Raw genomic sequence first — 20,780 nt, forward strand, 5'->3', positions numbered from 1 at the left:
TCTCCTCGTCATCTAACTGCTTGGTGGGAATGCATTTGTGCATTTTCACCTCATTTTCTATTGATTGCAAACATTGTTAAGTAAAGTACTAAACCACTGGCAAAAACCAAAGATTTGAACAAACAATTGTACTTAGGTGTTGAAGAAGGAACTGCAGATGCTGGAAAATCGAAGGTACACAAAAATGCTGAAGAAACTAGGCGGGTGCAGCAGCATCTATGGAGCGAAGGAAATAGGTAACGTTTCGGGCCGAAACCCTTCTTCAGACTGATACTTAGGTCTTTTACTGGTGTTACCATTCTCTCTAAAACATGGTCCTGAATTGCTACGCTTTGGGTTGAGAATACTAAAGCCTAAATTTAATTATAAATGAATTTGACTTAGAAAGAATAATTCAGTATTATCAACATAGAGGTTAGAAGAAATAAGAGAAACAAAGTGAAGTGGCAGTTATGTTGGTGACCTCACCCTCTGTTAATCTGATAATATCCAGGTCCTTATTAAATAGTGAGGGAAAACAAACAAAAAAAACACCATCAAAGTCGACCTGAGTAATGATACCAGCTATAAAAATTAAATTAAGGGAGAAAGCAGTTACCTGAAAGGAGGAAAAGGTCAGAAAGTTAAAGATTAACCACAGCACATATGCATTGGTATTATTAACACAGTTATGGCAGTAAGCCATACAATGCTTAAGTTAACAAAAAAAACCCAGAACATTCTACAAACACTCAGCAGGTCAGGCAGTATCTGTGGAGGGAGAAACAGAATTGATGGTTCGGGTCAAAGATCCATGGCCCATGATTAAATTGCAGGGCGAGTAGGTAGTGTTCTTTACTATTGATTCAGAGACACAAGTTCAAATGCCATCATGGCCGATGTGGAATCTGGATTTTCTTTCAAGAAGCTAGAAATGATTTCCATGATCTAGTCTGTTATCATAAAAACAAACGCATCCAGTTCACTAATGACCTTCAGGGTCTGTTGTCCTTACCCAGTCTGGACCATAAGTGTGACTCTCGACTCACCAATCTGGTTGACTTTGAATTGTCTCCACAGTTCACAAAAATGCAGGATGGACAAAAAAATGGCTTGCCATTGATGTCCAGGCTGCATGAAAAATTATTTTGCCTTAAACTGTGGGGTTTACCAAAGATAGACACAAAATGCTGGAGTAACTCAGTTTACCAAAGATGTAGAACAAAAAACTAAAATAAGCTATGGGGGAAGTTTTGGCAAAATATTAAAGGGGCAAATGGTATAGGAATGGAACTCAATACTACGATCACAACGGTGTCTCTAATTTCCCTCTCCCCCGACTCTCAGTCTGAAGAAGGATCTCAACCCAAAACGTCACCCATTCCTTCTCACCAGAGATGCTGCCTGTCCCGCCCAGTTACTCCAATATTTTGTGTTTCTGTTCAATAACATGTTCCGTAAGGTCATAAGTGATGGAAGCAGAATCAGGCCATTCAGCCCATCAAATCTACTCCGCCATTCAATCATGGCTGATCTATCTCTCCCTACCTAACCCCATTCTTCTGCCTTCTCCTCATATCCCCTGACCAGTACTAATCAAGAACCTGCTTTAAAAGTCTGCGGCTTTAGGGGGCGGGATTATATAATATTTACGGTCAGATCTGCTTGGAGGACGGATTATACGAGTGATTACGGGAGCGGCCCATTTTCTTTGATACAAACCGGGTGACGTCACGGGGTTCTGGAACTTTGTGACAGAACGTTCGATGTTGTTAAATTGTGGCGGGAAAGCGCCGAGTTTCAGTATAGGGCCAGTATAGGTGGACAAGCTGCCGGACAGCGGGCTCACACCATTTGCCCCAAACTCCCCGCTCCTCCACCATGGTGATCCTCAGAGAGGGCATCTGCCCCGGAGCCACCGCCCAGCTCATCAACGCTTTAAAAGAGCAGAATGTGAAAACAGGTATGGAGTGGCTTGTCGCCCCACAGACCCTAGTGGGAAATGCAATACTCACAAATATAGTCTTACAGCCTCAGGGCGTACCAGAGGGCAGTATCGTCAATTATTATGCTGTAAGAGTGCCCAGGCAAAGAGGGACGTAGACATGCTAAATTCCCCAACTTGAATACATTCGCTTGCAAGCCGAATCTCGCCAATTTTCAATTTGGTGGAATTCAATTGGACACCAAAATAGGATTACCTGCGGGATTGGATTGAGTCCCGGATTTTTGTTTACTCCTTGCTTCCTGAATTACGACATGTTACTTAAAACGCTCTGCTGGGTAATTAAACAGGCAGAGTCTGCAAATATAACATAAGGCCAGAGATCTCAAGGTTTTACGGCAGCTTTTTTTCTATCTTTTGACCTTTTGTAATTCATCCAATTGCCTCTATTACACTCTCTTGGATATTCCTTTTGTTATTTGGCTCTTGCCAACTTTCCAACGCTTTTATGTGTAACCTGTCACCAGATGGTTCTGGAGGAGGGGGGGGGGGGAAGGAGGAGGAGGAGGAGGGAGGGGGCGGAATGTATGGACCACTGTGACTCCAGACCCACTGAGGGTTAACTCTCAAATGACCAAACAAGCAACTTGGTTCAAGAGGTGTAAGGATGGGTAATAATGTCTAGACTATATAGTTGGACAGAAATATGGACAGGAAGGATTTAGAGAGGGATATGGGACAAATGCAGGAAAATGGGATTAGCCCCGAATGCCACCTTGGTCAGCATAGGCACGTTGGGCCAAAGGGCCTATTTCCATGCTGCCTTGCTTTATATGACTAAATACTGTCTGTCTCAGATATCAACATTTAGTAAATAAAAAATTGTTCCTGTTCCCCAGTGACCTCACTTTGTTATTTTCCACCCCCACCTGTTTCCCTGCGATTTAAAATGTGTTTAATTTCTAACTTTCTTTTTCAGTTTTGACTATAAATAATGGCATGAAATGCCAATTATTCTATCTCTGTGGATGCTACCTGGCGTGATTAACATTTCCAGTATGTTTTATTTCAGCATAGCCAGTGTTTTCCATTTGAAAGTTGGAAATCTTAGATCTCCTTTAGTAAGACCACCAAGCTGTGGGGACTACATCAATCTGATGAAGGGTCTCGACCCGAAACGTCACCTATTCCTTTTCTCCAGAGATGCTGCCTGATCCGCTGAGCTACTCCAGCTTTTTGTGTCTACTCAAGCCATGGGGGAGTCCCTCTCATCTCCAGCGAATATCTATTAAACTTCTAGGCATAGCTATGAACATCACACTCATCACAGTCCCTGTTATATTAGTAGGGAGATAATCCTTTGCATTGTCCTGGTACACTCCAAGAGGCCAAATTCTTGTAATGTTATGTAAAGATGCTGTATATTTGCTGGCACAGTTTACACCTGGAGTTTGGTTCCTATGTCACCCAGAATGATGGTTTTTAAATGACTATGTTTGCAAGGACCTGTTCTCTATTTTGGGAATTGCAATCTAATTTGTACTGGATGTGGGGTTGTGAGAGTTGAGTGCTATCCTTGGCTTGTCGTAAGTGAAGGCACAGAATCGGAATCATTCCAGCGAAGAAATGTGAGGTGGGAGCATCAGTCTGGAACCGAAGATAGAGACAAAATGCTGGAGTAACTTAGCGGGACAAGCAGCATCTCTGGATAGAAGGAATGGGTGACGTTTTGGGTCGAGACCCTTCAGACTCTTCAGAGGTTAGTCTGGGACCTCTGTACTCAGTTATGTTCAATACAATACAATACAATACAATTCAATTTATTGTCATTTGGACCCCTTGAGGTCCAAACGAAATGTCGTTTCTGCAGCCATACATTACAAACAAATAGACCCAAGACACAACATAATTTACATAAACATCCATCACATTGCTGTGATGGAAGGCCAAAAAAACTTATCTTTCCACTGCACTCTCCCCCCCGATGTCAGAGTCAAAGTTAAAGCCCCCCGGCGGGCGATGGCGAATTGTCCCGCAGCCATTAAAGCCACGCCGGGTGATGCAAGGCCGCACACCGGGTCTTGATGTTAGAGCCCCCGGCGCGCGCTCGCAGTCCCGCAGCCATTCCAAGCCGCGCGGGGCGATGGTGTAAGGCCCCGCTCAGGTGCTCTTCAACCCCGCAACTCGGGCGGGAGAAGTCGCCGTTGCGGAAGCCCTGAAAAGCGGTCTCCCTCCAGGGACCCGCGGGCTCCCGGTGTCACTGTCCGCCAAACCCGCAGTTGCAGCCACCGAATCTCCGGGGGTCAGGTCGCAGCAGCGTCCACACAGCTCCACCCGCTCTGGACTCGGCCAGCTCCGCGATGGTGAGGTGAGTAGTCGGCACCACAGCCCCCGGTCTTCCTGTTGGAGGCCGCTCCTCGTTGCAGCCCCAACGACAACGGAGACCCGACAAAGAAAAGGTCGGGTCTCCCGTGCAGGGAGAGATTTAAAAGTTACCCCCACCCCCCCCCCCACACCACCCCACCCCCCCACACACATACCCCAACAAAAATAACAAAAACTACATAAAAACATAGACATAAAATAATAAAAACGCAGATGGACTGCAGAGGCCGCTGCTGACGAAAGTCGCGCCGCCCACCAATCAGCCTTGCGTACACTTCAGAAGACAAGGAGCGCTGGAGTAGCTCAGAGGGTCAGGCAGCATCTCGGGAGAACATGGATATGAACATTTATAAACCAGTACCCGCAGTTCCTTATTTCTACTCCTCTTACATACTCTTCATTCTGTTTCAGTGGTGGACTTAGTATCTGCAGACATTGAAGATCTGGCACAGAGGTGTTCTATTTCTTACAAGGTAATAAAGAAACTCCCTCGAATGTTATTTCTAACTGAAGGCAAGTGTATTAAGCTATTGTTGTTAGCTGATGGTTTACAGGGAAATATTACTTCTCTGAATGATGCTCATTCATTAAACCAGCATCTGCAGTTCCTTTTTATTATATTTAATGAATGACGCTGCTGCCTTAAACAGGGCTTCTTTTCTTGCTCCAAGTTGCCATTTTTTGTATTTTGGGGAATGGGGGTTCCGGGCAATGCTGGTACGACTGGCATTTAATGCTCACCCCTGGTTCCCTTGTTTTAGCTTCAAACACCTTGCTTGATCTCTTTAGAAGGCAGCCCGGGATGAGCCATGTTAAAATGGAAGTGGAGTCACGTTTGGGTCAGGATGGATAAGGACCGCAGCTTTCCTTCTCTCTGGTTGGCGCAGTGGCAGAGCTGCTGCCTCGCAGAGCCTGAGACCCAGGTTCGATCCTGACATAGGGTGCAATGTTCCTCCTGTGAGCGCGTGAGTTTGCTCCGGTTTCCTCCCTAATCCCAAAGACATGCAGGTTTATAGGTTAATTGGTAAATTGCCCCTAGTGTGTAGGGAGTGGATGTGAAAGAGGGATAGCATAGAACTAGTGTGAACAAGTAGACACAAAATGCTGGAGTAACTCAGCAGGACAGGCAGCATCTCTAGAGAAGGAATGGGCGACGTTTCGGGTCGAGACCCTTCTTCAAGTGATTGATGGTTGGGCATGGATTCAGTGGGTCGAAGGGCCTGTTTTCATGCTGTATCTCTAAACTCAATTTAACTAAAAGACCGAAACTTCGTTTCGCCGAACACCTCCGCTCAGTCCGCAATAACCTACCTGACCTCCCGGTGGCTCAGCACTTCAACTCCCCCTCCCATTCCCAATCCGACCTCTCTGTCCTGGGTCTCCTCCATTGCCAGAGTGAGCAACAGCGGAAATTGGAGGAACAGCACCTCATATTCCGTCTGGGGTCCTTGCGTCCTTATGGCATTAACATTGAATTCTCCCAATTTGGCTAGCCCGTGCTGTCTCCTCCCCTTCCTTAACCCTCTAGCTGTCTCCTCCCACCTTCCCATCCGCCCGCCCTCGGGCTCCTCCTCCTCCTCCCCTTTTCCTTCTTTCTTTCCCCACCCCCCATCAGTCTGAAGAAGGGTTTCGGCCCGAAACGTCGCCTATTTCCTTCGCTCCATAGATGCTGCTGCACCCGCTGAGTTTCCCCAGCAATTTTGTGTACCTTAACTAAAAGACCAGTCCGTTTATTATTGACAGTCCAACAAGTTTGCTTCAGTCAAAAGTACTTGCTATTCTTTTTGCAATTTGAAGGTCTCTAACTGTGCTGACTGGTTTGGAAGCTGTGCACGGGATGATTTGTGCTCTCTCTCTGGGATGGAGCAACTCACCTTCTCACAGCTTTGAGAGTTTTCATAAGATCATGTGATAGGAGCAGAATTAGGCCATTCGGCCCATCAAAACTCTGCCATGCAATCATAGTTGGTCTATCTCCCTCCTAACCCCATTCTCCTGCCTTTCTCCCCATAACCTCTGACACCCATACTAATCAAGAATCTATCTATCTCTGCCTTAAACATATCCACTGACTTTGCCTCGACAGCCTTCTGTGGCAAAGAATTCCACAGATTCACGACCGTCTGTCCTAAGAAATTTCTTCTCATCTCCTGTCTAAAAGAACGTCATTTAATTCTGAGGCTATGATCTCTAGTCCGGGACTCTCCCTCTAATGGAAACGTCCTCTCCACACCACAAGTTTAGTAGCATTAGCAGCCAAAGTTGTTTGATCTTTTTCTCCATCAGCGGTGGCCCATCTCCTGAGGCTTTGGTTCACAGCCGGGATACGTAGCGGAGGTCCCTGTGATGCCCTGCTACCCCAGGAAAGTGGCGTATCCTTCACCTAGTGATCTAGGGTGTTGGCAGTGACAGGCTGTGCCCACAGTACGAGGCAGCACAGACCACATCACGCTCTTTTTGAAAGGAAATGAGGAGGATTTTCTTTCGTCACAGGGTGGTGAATCTATGGGATTTTTTGCCACAGACGACTGTGGAGTCAGTGGATATATTTAAGGCACATCTCAGATCTTGTTCATAGAGAGGTGACTGCAGGAGTAAAAGTGAGCTGGATCCTCCCAGCCCCTTCCCCACCCAGCTCAGAATAACTGTGGCAGCCTGTTTGTCTTTATCTGCTGAGATCAGGCAACTAGCCATGGGTCAGGGATACTTGTTGGTGGATCAGTGCAATGGTGTCTACCTTCACAGTGGCACAGAGGTAGAGTTGCTGCCTTACAGCGCCAGAAACCCGGGTCCGATCATGACCACGGGTGCTGTCTGTATGGAGTTTGTACTTTTTCATGAACTGCGTGGGTTTTCTCCGGGTGCTCCGGTTTCCTCCCACACGGTTAATTGGCTTTGGTAAAATTGTAATTTGTCCCTAGTGTGTAGGATAGTGCTAATGTACGAGGTGATCGCTGGTCAGCGCGGACTTGGTGGGCCTTAGGGGCTGTATCTCTAATACTAAACCTAACCACAACGAGTTTAACTACCTTTCTACTGATAATAGAAAGTTCTGCAGTTTATTTCTTGAATTTGCCTACGGTTAACTTCTTTCCTGCTTTCAGACTCTGGTGGCTGTGAGACGTGTGCTGCTTGCTCAGTATTCCCCATTCCCTTCCAATGCTGCCGACCTGTATGAGGAACTGCTGGGCTCCACTGCCATTCTGTCCACAGGGAACCAGAGGTAAGTCCTGCCCAATGCACCTGCTGTGCCAGAAATGAAAACTGCTTGATATAGGTCATACATAACCATCTCAAAGCATTTCACTGTTACCTAGATACATATGACAATAAAGTATCGTTGAATCATTGAACTCAGCCCAAGTAGGCAGCAACCATCGATCACCTGTTGACACGAGTTCTACGTTATCCCACTTTCGTATCGCTGGTTGTAAATTGTCCCAAGGGAGTGTAGGAGAGTGTTAATGTGCAGGGATCGTGGTCGGCGCGGACTCGATGCGCCAAGGTGTCTGTTTGCGCACTGTTTCTCTAAACTATATGTATCGAGGTACGGTGAAATACTTTGTTTTTGAATATGACGCCGTAAGATCACACAGCAGACCTCACCTCGACAGTACACCATGTTTCTGGTCCCGACAAAGTGACGAAAGTTCACCAAACAATTCATGGAAGGGCCTTTTCCATGCTGCATCTCAAAACAAAAAAATTCACCACCAATTTTCATCCTGCACTCAAATTCACTTGGACCATCTCTGACACCTCCGTCCCCTTTCGCGATCTCGCAGTCTCCATCACAGGAGATACACTGCCAACCAACATCTATTATAAGCTCACTGACTCACACAACTATCTCGACGACACTTCTCCCACCCTGCTGAGTTACTCCAGTAGTTTGTGTCTAAATTCCTATGCTCCTCAGTTTTAACTCATTACAGTTTCCAGGGGGGGAAAGTGAGCAGGACATAAAGAGCGATGCTCTTGCAATGCTGTTTGTTTCGATTTTAATCCTCCATTGCAGTTACACTTGGATCCAGGTTTACTGTCTACCACTGTGGATGGGATTTAACAGTGTACACACAGTGTGGAATTACTGACAGATCGCCTGATTCCTTTGGCCCAACTTCCAGAGTAACCCAGTGTCAATGTTAGAAAAAAATGCAGGAAAGGTTTGCAAGGATGGGGAAGGTCATTCAGCTCGCCTGTCTTGAACCAGATGTTCATAAATTCATTGAGAGGTGCAGAATTAGGCCTTTCGGTTCATCAAGTCTACTCCGCCATTCAATCATTGTTGATCTATCTCTCCCTCTCAACCCCATTCTCCTGCCTTCTCCCCATAACCCCTGGCACCCGTACTAATCAAGAATCTTATCTAACTCTGCCCTAAAAAATATCCATTGACTCGGCCTCCACAGCCTTCTGTGGCAATGAATTCCACAGCTTCACCACCCTCTGACTAAAGAAAATCCTCCTCATCTCCTTCCTATAGGTATGCCCTTTTATTTTGAGGCTATGGCCTCTGGTCCTAGACTCTCCCACTGGTGGAAACATCCGCAGATGTAGCTGCTGCTCTGAGGAGTTGGGTGATAGTGCTGTCGTCTGCTCAGCCATTCTTTACTCAAGGTGTCTGCTTCTTCTCTGTAGCCTGGACAAGTTGCTGGATTCGGGCCTTTACACGGGAGAGCTAACAGAGTTTGTCGGAGCACCAGGCAGCGGAAAGACTCAGGTAAGGAAACTGGTCTTTTGCAGCTACTGTTCTTGCAGATTATCTAGGTCACGAAAAAGTCCTCGGTCCAACCATTCATTATTCCTCTTCAGTTTTCTTGGAAAACTCCTTGCTAAACTCAGAAGATTTACATTCATCTGAGGCTGACTGACGCTGGCATTTTTTGAATTTGTGACACTCATATGAATGGGTCTTCCTTATTCTTCAGTGCTCTAACCTGAACCATAAATTAATTTCCCTTAGCCCCTCCTTCCTATAAACTATGGTATTTTAAAATCACTATCATAGTATCATTTAACCCAAACTGTGGTGTGTTCATCTCTGGGGATAAGCAAAGCATCCGTGGAATTTACACGAGAGAAACTGTGTGACAGCACGTTTAATTTTCATCATACTCCAAGCCTCTCTGAGTTGACCCTCAAGAGAGATGATTTACATGGGCAACTCCAGGAGTGAAGTGTAGGAAGGAACTGCAAGTGCTGGTTTCAGATCATAAGTGATAGGAGTAGAATTAGGCCAATCGACCCATCAAGTCTACTCTGCCATTCAATCATGGCTGATCCACTTCTCCCACCCATTCTCCTGCCTTCTCCTCATAACCTCTGACACCCGTACTAATAAAGAACCTATCTATCTCTGTCTTAAATATATCCACTGACTTTGCCACCACAGCCTTCTGCGGCAAAGAATTCCACAGATTCAACACCCTCTGACTAAAGAAATTCCTAAAAGAATGTCCTTTAATTCTGAGACTATGACCTCTAGTCCTAGAATCTCCCACTAGTGGAAACATTCTCTCCACATCAACTCTATCCTAGCCTTTCACTTTAAACCAAAGATAGATACAAAAAGCTGGGGTAACTCAAAAAAGCCGGGTCAGACAGCATCTCTGGAGAAAAGGAATAGGTGAACGTTCAGGTCGTGATTGAAAAAGGGATCTTGACCCGAAACGTAACATCACCTCCTTTACTCTAGAGATGCTGTCTGAACTGCTGAGTTACTCCACCTCTTTGTGTATAGCCAGGAATAAAGTCATGTTTTTTGTACAGTATGTGGAAATACTAACCAGACTCATTACGACTGATCTTCAGGCAGCCTGCAGTCATAAACTGTGGGCTGCACTGGGAAATAAAGAATTATCAACATATTGAAGAAATCTAGGTCTCCTGATTTTTACCGGAAGGCGGGAGTGAAGTTTGCGTTCAGTCCTTGATGCCCAAGTTGGTGTGATGGGCGGCCGGTGACACATCACCCTGTCACCTTGTTGCCCGGGCTGCAGGCCCAACCGGTGCCTCGCCGCACACGAGTTACCAGCGTACTCCACCAGGAGGCAGTGTCCAACAGCTCTGGTATCCCCACGTGTTGCAGCCATCCGCCAGCAGGTGGGGCCCCGCTGTCTCCCTGCAGTCAATGGCTGGTCAACAGGAGGATTTGAGCCCCATATCTGAGGAAGGATGTGCTGGCTCTGGATAGGGTCCGGAGGAGGTTTTTCGAGAAAGATCCCAGGAACGGCCGGGCGGCAATGAATTCGAAACTGGAGCACTCGGAGGAAACCCACTCAATCACACGGAAAACGTGCAAACTCCACACAGCCAGCACCCATAGTGGTATAAATGTAAATTGTCCCTAGTGTGTGTAAGATAGTTTTGTTGTGCAGAGTTCGCTGGTCGGCACGGACTCTGTGGGCCGAAGGGTCTGTTTCCGCACTGTATCTCTAAACTAAACTAAATGAGTGGGTTAACATATGATGAGCTTTTCAAGGCACTGGGCCTGTACTCGCTGGAGTTTAGAAGGATGAGGGGGAGACCTCATTGAAACTTACCGAATAGTGAAAGGCCTGGAGAGAGGTGATGTGGAGAGGATGCTTCCACGAGTGGAAGAGTCTAGGTCCCGACCTTAGAATTAAAGGATCTTCCTTTAGGATGAAGATGATTTCTTTAGGCGGAAGGTGATGAATCTGTGGAATTCATTGCCACAGATGGCTGTGGAGGCCAAGTCAATAGATATTTTTAAGGCTGAGGTAGATAGAGTCATGATTAGTATGCGTGACGGGGGTTATTGGGAGAAGCCCGGAGAATGGGGTTGGGAGGGAGAGATAGATCAGCTGTGATTGAATGGAGAGATAGCCTTGATGGGCTGAATGGCCTAATTCTGCTCCTATCACTTGTGAAGTTATGATTGCAGGTTCCTTGTGAACCGGTGAAATGGCCCACTCAAGCTGTCCAATCAGATTAATGAACCTGCAGAGTGCGTTTTGGGCTTTTGATCTTCACTGCTTTGGCCCTAATATCTAATTGGGGTTGTATATCGAGGTAATTTCGACAGGCACATGAACAGGCAGGGAATGGACGGATATAAGAAGGGTCTCAACCCAAAATGTCACCTTTTCCTTCTCTCCAGAGCTGCTGCCTGTCCCACAGTCCTCCAGTATTTTGCGTCCTTCAATGGAGTGATGTAGACAGGCCATGTTAGGCAGATGATATAAGTTTAGATTCATCGCGGCATAGACAGGGTGGGCTGAAGGGCCCCTTTCTGTGCTCTAGCTTGGTTTTACAGAAACAGCGTAGAGGCACGCCCACCGAGTCCACGCCGACCAACAATCACCCAGACACTAGTTCTATCGTACACACCAGGGACAGTTTGCAACAAACCTGCACCTCTTTGGAATGCGGGCAGAACCCAGATCACCCAGCGAAAGCCCACGTGGTCACAGGGAGAATGGACCGCACAGACAGCACCCGTAGTCAGGATCGAACTCGGGTCTCTAGCGCTGTAAGGCAGCAACTCTACCACTGTACCACTTGTAATGCTTTATGTTCTCGATCCCGAGGAGTAAGGGTTGTGTGTGTAGATGGGTGTAGGCGAGAGAGATGCTGATAACCGCTGAGGATAAACTCCGCACTGATGCACAGAACTAACCGCGTCAGCGAGACCTGTGCCTTCCGCCGTTCCCCCGGCACCGATTCTCCTGCCTCTCCTTGTCAACTCCATCCTCTCAACGTTTATCAGTGTGTACAGGTGGTGGGCTGGGGTGTTGGGGGCAGGCGCCAGCCAGCCTCAGTGGTCTCAGCTCTGCTCTGACTTGTGTTAAAGGTGTGCCTCAGCCTGGCCGTCAATGTCGCTTGTGCGCTGAAGCAGAAGGTGCTGTACGTGGACACGACGGGGGGGCTGAGCAGTGCCCGCCTCCTGCAACTGATCCAGAGCCAGGTGGACAGCCTGGAGGAGCAGGTAGGGGCCGGGCTAACCCCCACTCCCTCTCTCACTCACCCCCTCCGCACAACCCCGTACACAGACACAAACACGTTAACACCTCCTCCCATTCCCCACACTGACCTTCCTGCCCTGGGTCTCCTCCACTGTCAGAGTGAGGCCCAATGCAAATTGGAGGAACAGCACCTCGTATTTCGCTTGGGCAGCTTACAACCCAGCGGTATGAATATTGATTTCTCTAACTTCAAGTACCCTTGCTTTCCCTCTCTCTCTCTCTGACCCTCCCCAACTCTAGTTCTCCGACTAGTTTCACTGCCCTGATTAATTTTATTGATTGCATGCCTCGTTGTCAGCTTCCCCTCAGCTAACAATGAACGATTCTACATTTCCTTATCTATGACTGACTCTCTTGCCCCCCCCCCCCCTTACCCCCTCACTCCTCCCTCTCCCCTGACTCTCAGTCTGAAGAAGGATCACGACCCGAAACGTCACCCATTCCTTCTTCTCCTTCTAGATGCTGCCTGACCTGCTGAGTTTACCATTTTGTGTCTGTCTATGGTCAAAAAGACCCTGAGCGAGCTTGAATCATTTTTGGACTTTAGAGATACAGTGTGTAAACAAGCCCTCTGGCCCACCGAGTCCATGCCAACCATCGATCGCCCGTACACTAGTTCTATCCTACACACTGGGGACAATTTCCAGAAGCCAATCAACCTACAAACCTGCATGCCTTTGAAGCGTGGGAGGAAACCGGAGCACTCGGAGGAAACCCACTCAGTCACACGGTGAACGTGCAAACTCCACACAGCCAGCACCCATAGTGAGGATCGAACCCGGGTCTCTGGCGCTGTGAGGGAGTATCTCTACTGCCGTGCCATCCACATTCAGGGATGCCCCAGCACTTTGCCAATTCGTACACTTTATTTAATTTTTTCCCTGTCATTCCACCCCATCCCTGTCCGTCCTTCAACCCTCTTCCTTTCTCACTGACTGTCTACCCATTCCATGCCTCTTGTGATTCACATATAATATAAGGAGAGGCATAGATAGGGTAGACATTCAGAACTTTCATTTTCTTAGGTTGGAAAAATCAGATACTAGGGGACATAACATTGAGGTGAGAGTGGCAAAGGTTAGGGAGATGTGCGGGGCAAGTTTTTTTTTTCCACAGAGAGTTGTGAATTTCTGGAACGTGCTGCCAGGGGGTGGTTGTTGATGTAGGTATAATAGTGGCGTTTAAGAGGCTTTTGGATAGGCATATGGATATGCAGGTTTATGTGTGGGCAGATAAGAGTTGGTCTTGGCATCATGTTTGTGCAGAGACATTGTATGGTAATGGTCCAGTTCTTGTTTTGTACTGTTCTATGTTCTCCCTCACACTCCCCCCATTCCCCCCATCATTGTGCAGAGTGAAGCTCTCCAGAGGATCGAGGTGATCCGGGTCTTTGAGGTGTACCGCTTGCTGGAGGTGCTGCAGTATGTCCGGGCGACCTCCACATGCCAGGTACTGGCCTTGTGGGGAAGGGAGGGTGGGCCACTCAACCATGAATACTTAACTACCCACACGCAGGTTCCTTTCCTTCCGCCCCACCCCTGCCCCCGCCCGGCCTCTGCCCCCGCCCGGCCTCTGCCCCTGCTCGACCCGGCCCCCGCTCGACCCGGCCCCCGCTCGACCCGGCCCCCGCTCGACCCGGCCCCCGCTCGACCCGGCCCCTGCTCGACCCGGCCCCTACCCCGGCCCGTCCTCCTGTCAATAGGAAATGGATGACTTACTGCTACTGTTCACATCGCTGTTTCCCGTCGTTTAACTGTTCATATCGCTGAATCCCTTTGTTTGACTTTGCATCTCTGTCTCCCCTTCATTATCACCTCTTCCCCAGCCAACGATGGTTCATTTTGGTCTCCACCCTTCCTTGCCCTAATTAGTTGTGACCTGTCCCTACCTCCAGTACTCCCCCCCCCCCCTCCTTTTCTTTCAGTCTGAAGAAGGGTTCCAACCCTAAATGTCATCTGTTCCTTTTCTCCAGAGAGGCTGAGTTACTCCAGCACTTTGTGTCCATCTTCGGTATAGACCAGCATCTGCAGCTTCCTACACTTACCGCCCCTTATGTTGGTGCCCGCTCGCCATTCCCCGCCGTCCCGCTCTCTCTCACTGGGCGATGGTGGTGACTGGGGCCATCTTGTCTCTGCAGGTGACAGGTGCGCGTGGTTCAGTGAAGGCCCTTGTGCTTGACTCCGCCACAGCCGTGCTCTCCCCCATTCTGGGGGGCCAGCAGATGGATGGTGAGCTTGTGGGGGGAACCCTTCCATTGGGCGGGCTGGTCCGCTCCAGCTTCAGAGCAGCGAGTGAGGGGTTCTAGCCAAGGGAGTGTCGGCTGCTCGCCTGTGGTTTGTGTCTGCTTCTTCCTCACATCTTCCTCCCCGGGTTGTAAGGACAAAGGCTTTTACTCAATTGCGTAGAGACCCGAGTTCGATCCTGACCTCGGGTGCTGTCTGTGCGGAGTTTGCACGTTCTCCCTGTGGCCACGTGGGTTTCCTCCAGGTGCTCCCATTTCCTCCCACATCCCAAAGACGTGCAGGTTTGTAGGTTAATTGGCTTCTGTAAATTACCCCCAGTGCGAAGAATGTAAAAGTGGGATAAAATAGAACTAGTGTGTGGGTGATCGATGGTCGGCATGGAGTCAGTGGGCCGAAAGGCCTATTTCCACACTGCATTTCTAAAAAAATGGGAATGCTGGAAATCTGAAATTAGAAGCCGAAAGTGACCGATCATATAGTTGTGGTCACCTCTGATTCTCTCTCTGACCTTTGCCTATTTCCTCCACTCTCTACTTTTATTGTTGATAATCTCATTAAATGTTTGAGGGTAATTAAACAGGTTTGAAAGGGTTGAGAGCACCGAGGCTGGTAGTCTCACATTAAGGCAGCATTGTTTTTAAAATGGAGCTCAGCCTTTCAAAGCTAGAGAGAGGGAGAAATTGGCGATGGCTTCATGAGCCGCCACACACTCGATGGGCCGAAAGACCTGCTTCGTAAGGAAATGTGGAAGATAGGAACACGCTTTTCCCCTCACACCGGGCCTGTTAACATTTCCCAATGTAAATAGTGTTGAAAGCCTTTTGGTCTGGAGTCTGGGAATGGTACATTGATGTCGAGGCCATGTCTGCTGATAGTGTTGAAGATAAGCTGTTAAATAAATAGTCTCTATTTTTAAAATTTCCTGTGTTATTTAGTTCAGTTCAGTTTATTGTAACGTTTACCGAGGTGCAGTGAAAAGCTGTTGTCGCGTGCTGTCCAGTCAGCGGAAAGACAATACAATTTAGCCATTTACACTGTAGGGGTAGATGATAAGTGAATAGCATTTAGTGCAAGGTGAACCCAGCAAAGTCCGATCGAGGATAGTCCGAGGGTCACCAATGAGGTAGATAGTAGTTCAGCACTGCTCATAGGATGATTCAGCTGCCTGATACCAGCGGGGAAGACACTGTCCCTGAATCTGGAGGTGTGCGTTTTCACGCTTCTATATCTTTTGCCAGAGGGGAGAGGAGGGAGCGGCCAGGGTGCGACTCATCCTTGATTATGTTGTTGGTCTTGCCGAGGCTGTGTGAGATACAAATGGAGTCAATGGAAAGGAGGCTTGTTTGTGTGATGGTCTGGGCTGCGTCCATGAAAAAGGGATCATTCTTGACTAGGCCGAGTGATCTAGGGAGTGATTGCTTTCTTCTTGGTGTGGGAAGGCAGAGATGTATCAGGCAATCAATAAGTGATGGCCAGTGGAGGTCGATACGATATGATAGAACTTTATTTATCTCGGGAGGTGATTAACATCTCCCAGAATCCACACAACCCAAAATTTGGATGTTATGTAAAACACAAAGTGCTGGGGTAACCCAGCGGGTCAGGCAGCATCTCTGGAGGATGTGTCTAGGTGACGTTTCTGGCTGGGACCCTTCTTCAGGCTGCACTTTTTGAAGAAGACTCACAACCCAAAATATTGCCTATCCATCAGTCTGAAGATGAGTCCATATCCAAAACATTGCCTATCTAGTCTGAAGAAAGGTCTCAACCCAAACCATCGCCTATCCATGTTCTCCAAAGATCGTGCCAGACCCGCTGAGTTACTCAGCACTCTGTGTTCTACACAAGATTCCAGCATTTGAAGTTCCTTGTGTCTCCAGTTGGATGTTACTGTTGGGGCAGCACAGTGGTGCAGCTGGTAGGGCTGCTGCCTCACAGCACCGGAGACCAGGGTTCGTTCTTGTCCTTGGGTGCTGTCTGTGGAGTTTACACATTCTGCCTTTGGGTTTCCGCCAGGTGCTGCGATTACCTCCCACATCCCAAAGACAAGCACGTTTGTAGGTTCAATGGTGGCCTCTGTAAATTGCCCCCCACAGTATGTAGAGAGTGGATGTGAAAGTGGGAAAACATAACTAGAGTTTTGGAGAGGACCCGTTGGACCAAAGGGCCCATTTCCATTGTCTCGAAATTAAGCTAAAAAGTTGTGGGAGTGACACTGAGGACCAAGGTGTGCTGCTAGTCCTTCTTGGAAAGACTGAGCTGGGGAACTGGCTGGCAACATTACTCACTGTCTGACAGGACCAGGGAAGGGAGCCCATAGGTGGTGCATTTACTTCCCACTGGAGGAGCCAGAATGGTCAACGGGAAAGTCTTAAAACAACAATGACTTGGGATGATAGACACAAAATGCTGGAGTTACTCAGCGAGACAGGCAGCATCTCTGGAGCGGAGGAGTGGGTGATGTTTCGGGTCGAGACCTTTCTTCACGAAACGTCACCCATTCTTTCTCTCCAGAGATGCTGAGTTACTCCAGCACTTTGTCTCTATCTTCGGTTAAACCAGCAACTGCACAATAACTTTGGTTATTCTGGTGATTTGTGGTATTGACTTTAGAGATACAGCATGGAAACAGGCCCTTCGGCCCACTGAGTCTGCATCTATCAGTGATCACCCGTACACCAGCACCATCCTACACACTGGGGACAATTTACCATACTTTTTTTAATCAAAGCCAATTAACCTACATACCGTGACATCTTTGGAGTGTGGGGGGGAAACCAGAGCACCCGGAGAAAACCCACCCAGCCACAGGGAGAACGTACAAACTGCGCCTGTAGTGTAGTCAGGATTTAACCCGGGTCTCTGGCGCTGTAAGGCAGCAACTCTACCGCTGCGCCACCGTGGGTTAGTAAGTCAGGCACAGTTCATCTCCGTGTTTGGCTGAGTTTAGTCAATCTGACAATTCACAGCAGACAGGAGGAAAATGCTGGAAACACTCACTCAGCAAGTCAGGCAGCATCTGGGGAAGGAAAAGCAGAGTTAACATTTTCAGGTCTAACACCACTCATCAGAAGTGGAAATAAGAGAAAACAAGTTAATTTTCAGCAGTGGAGGAAGGTTTAGGTTTGTTCTAGTCTCGTGTACTGAGGTACAGTGAAAAGCTTTGTATACATGCTGTTCAATCAAATCAGAAAGTCAGGGAGGGATTAATGGGGAGAACAAAGGAAATATCTGTAATTTGAAATCAAAGAGCTCCATGTGGCGGTAGGAAGTAGATTACGTGTCATTGTCTGTGTTAATGCTAAATTTGTTATCCCAGACTGTAGGGTGTGCTCAGCAGACCAGGCTGTATAAGGGTGAGGGAATATCTGAATCAAATCGCATGGCAGTAACTTTACCCTTCCTCCCTCTCTTCCTCCCCCCCACCCCCCCACTTTATGGATCTTATCTTGTAGGTATGTCCCTCATGATGCAACTTGCGAGAGAACTGAAGCTATTAGCCAGAGAACTGGGCATCTCCGTGATTGTGAGTACAAGACCTGTCCCACACAGAGGGCTCTGAATGATGGCGAAACAAAGAACTGCAGGTGCTGGTTTATACCAAAGATAGACACAAAGTGCTGGAGTAACTCTGCGGGTCAGACAGCATCCCTGGAGAAAAAGGACAGGTGATGTTTTGGGTCGGGATCCTTCTTCAGACTCTGTCTAACTCTGAAATATGTGCTCACTTGCAAATGTCGTGGCACATAGGATATTGTTCAGAATGATTCCAGGGATGATTGCTGGAGTCGGGAAACTGGGATTGCTTTTGGGTGAAATCATGGGTGACAGCTTTATGCTCTTCTCTAACCTCACGGCTTTGTTATTTGGAGGAGTTGATTGGGGAATATGTAGGAGAGTGAAGCTGAGATGACCAGGATAACCTGACTGGTATGTCAGAGGTCGGAGAATGCATCATGAACCGGCATAGTTTGTGTTCCTTCTCGTCTGAATTAGAGGGTCAGATACTCACTGGTAGTTTAACACATTTTAATTCACTCACAAAGTGCTGGAGTAACTTAATGGGTCGGGCAGCATCGAACAAGAACACAGATCGGTGACGTTTTGGGTCCAGACCTCTCCAAAACCTGAAGATGCTGCGTGGCTTGATGAGTTACTCCAGCACTTTGTCCCTTCTTCTGGTAACCAGCATTTGCATTTCAATGTTTACTATATTTTAATTCGCAATCAGCAAAGACATAAAACCTTAAGTGAAAAGCCAATTGATTCTAGAATAGTGGTAGGAGTGGATGAGGAGAGGATAGTTCCACGTCGGAAAGTCTAGGACAGAGGCCATAGCCTCAGAATTAAAGGATGTTCCTTTAGGAAGATGAGGAGGATTTTTTTGTTTTTAGTCAGAGGGTGGTGAATCTGTTGAATACATTGCCACAGAAGGCTTTGGAGGCCAAGTCAAAGGATATCAGCCATGGATAGCAGCCATGATTGAATGGTGAAGTAGACTTGATGGACCGAATGGCCTAATTCGGCTCCTATCACTTATGAACCATTCTCCTTGGGCAAGCTGGAAAGGGTAGAGGGAAGATTTACGAGGATGTTGCCAGGACTAGAGGGTCTGAGCTATAGGGAGAGGTTGAGCAGGCTGGGACTTGACTCCTTGAAGTGCAGGAGGATGATGGGTGATCTTATCTAGGTGTATAAAATCATGAGAGGAATTGATTGGGTAGATGCACAGAGTCTTTTGCCCAGAGAAGGTGAATCGAGGAGCAGAGGACGTAGGTTCACGGTGAAGGGGAAAAGATTTAGTAGGAACATGAGGGGTAACTTTTTCATTCAATGGATGGTGGGTGTACGGAACAAGCTGCCAGAGGAGGTAGTTGAGGCAGGGACTATCCCAACGTTTAAGAACAGTTAGACAGGTACATGGATAGGACAGGTTTGGAGGGATATGGACCAAACGCAGGCAGGTGGGATTAGTGTAGCTGGGACAAGTTGGCTGCTGTGGGCAGGTTGGGTTGAAGGGGCCTGTTTCCACACTGTATCACTCTTTGACTGTATGGCAGGTGACCAACTGTGTGGTCCGGGACATTGGAGGAGGGGTGAAGCCCGCCCTGGGATGCACGTGGAGTTACGTCCCCAACATCCGTATCCTCCTCCGGCGTGGAGCTGACGCAGCCGGCCCCGGCAACCACAGTGCTACGGTACTGAAATCCTCCAGGCAGGTGAGTGGCAAATCAGGCAACCCGACTCATCCCCATTGTCTCTGTGCCAACAGCAGCAAGTGAGCCCAGTTCATGAGACTCACCCCCCCCCCCCCGTCCCCCCCTCGACCTCGCCCTCTCCCTTCCCTCTGATTATTTTTTTCAAACCATGATCTTGTTATCTTTTTGCTTGCAGCCGACCAGAATGAGTGTAGAATTTGACATTACTTCCTCTGGAACTCTGAGCAGACGAGATGCTGCTGCTCTGCCCTCTGCCGGTGACCTCGGCAGCACCTAACCGGTTCTGTGTGGAGCTCTGTAACCTCCATTTCAAAGATAGCACGATAGGCGCCGTTTGATGGGGACTGGGGCGTTCCCTTCCCTCACCTCGACCTGGTGCAGTTGACTGGATGGTGAGAGTGCGCGGCCACTGCCTGTCCTCAAGGTGCTGCTGCAACAACATTGCTTCCCTGCTGCTTCTGAGCCACCTCTGACACCTTTGACAACCTGGAGCTCAGGCTTGGTGCGGAGGCTACCGAGAACGGCCGACTGTGTCGCATTGAACAACACAAGGCTTCTGCGGTCGGCCTTTGTATTGGTGCGGGAGTGTGGCAGAGATTGAGAGGAAGCATTTTAAAGCCAGCGTACATTTTGGCCACGGTTTTACCACGGGGAATCGTTGGACAGCCTTATCTCTGGATGGGGAAAGAACATCCAGCTCCAAGTCAAGTATTTACAGCATTTGCCTTCCTGGTCATCGGTCCCACCAGGGATTCTGGACCCTGACAGTGGCTGGCACCTTCTCCTGCACATTGAGCCTTATTCCCTCAGCAGCACCGTTCCTCTTTGGAAGAGAGGACATGGACTGGAGGCCATGTTGATGATGTTGGGGGAGAGCTCTACTGGGCAGAGTGTGCTGTTCAGAAGCCAAATCTCCATTGTAAGACTGATTGATATCTGATGTGATGTGGATATAACTACGTATTTTCAATGCCTATTATTGCCCCTAAAATGCAAATAAAATGATATTGTTAATATTAAA

At 48.1% G+C, this 20,780-nt stretch overlaps 1 protein-coding gene across 2 annotated transcripts; it reads left to right on the top strand.

The window, feature by feature from the left end:
• Positions 1 to 1,602: 1,602 nt before the first annotated feature.
• On the top strand, positions 1,603 to 20,780 carry rad51d (RAD51 paralog D). 2 transcript variants are annotated; one of them, XM_033046023.1, is made up of 10 exons: positions 1,604 to 1,942; positions 4,721 to 4,782; positions 7,414 to 7,532; positions 8,951 to 9,032; positions 12,126 to 12,260; positions 13,651 to 13,746; positions 14,435 to 14,525; positions 17,996 to 18,066; positions 19,601 to 19,759; positions 19,935 to 20,780. In XM_033046023.1, exons 1-10 carry the CDS (start codon positions 1,861 to 1,863, stop codon positions 20,034 to 20,036), a joined length of 999 nt encoding a protein of 332 aa, XP_032901914.1. In that variant the 5' UTR covers positions 1,604 to 1,860; the 3' UTR covers positions 20,037 to 20,780. The 2 variants fall into 2 exon arrangements, with proteins under 2 accessions (XP_032901915.1, XP_032901914.1); XM_033046024.1 differs by lacking the exon at positions 13,651 to 13,746 and having other exon boundaries at positions 1,603 to 1,942.

This window comes from Amblyraja radiata, chromosome 28, assembly GCF_010909765.2.
Source record: "Amblyraja radiata isolate CabotCenter1 chromosome 28, sAmbRad1.1.pri, whole genome shotgun sequence".
Classification (NCBI taxonomy): domain Eukaryota; kingdom Metazoa; phylum Chordata; class Chondrichthyes; order Rajiformes; family Rajidae; genus Amblyraja; species Amblyraja radiata.

Excerpts from the sequence above, each read along its gene's own strand:
- rad51d (XM_033046023.1), top strand. The coding sequence starts at position 1,861 with ATGGTGATCCTCAGAGAGGGCATCTGCCCCGGAGCCACCGCCCAGCTC. Across the intron at positions 7,533-8,950 it reads CTGTCCACAGGGAACCAGAG|CCTGGACAAGTTGCTGGATT; the intron begins GTAAGTCCTGCC and ends TCTTCTCTGTAG. Across the intron at positions 18,067-19,600 it reads AACTGGGCATCTCCGTGATT|GTGACCAACTGTGTGGTCCG; the intron begins GTGAGTACAAGA and ends ACTGTATGGCAG.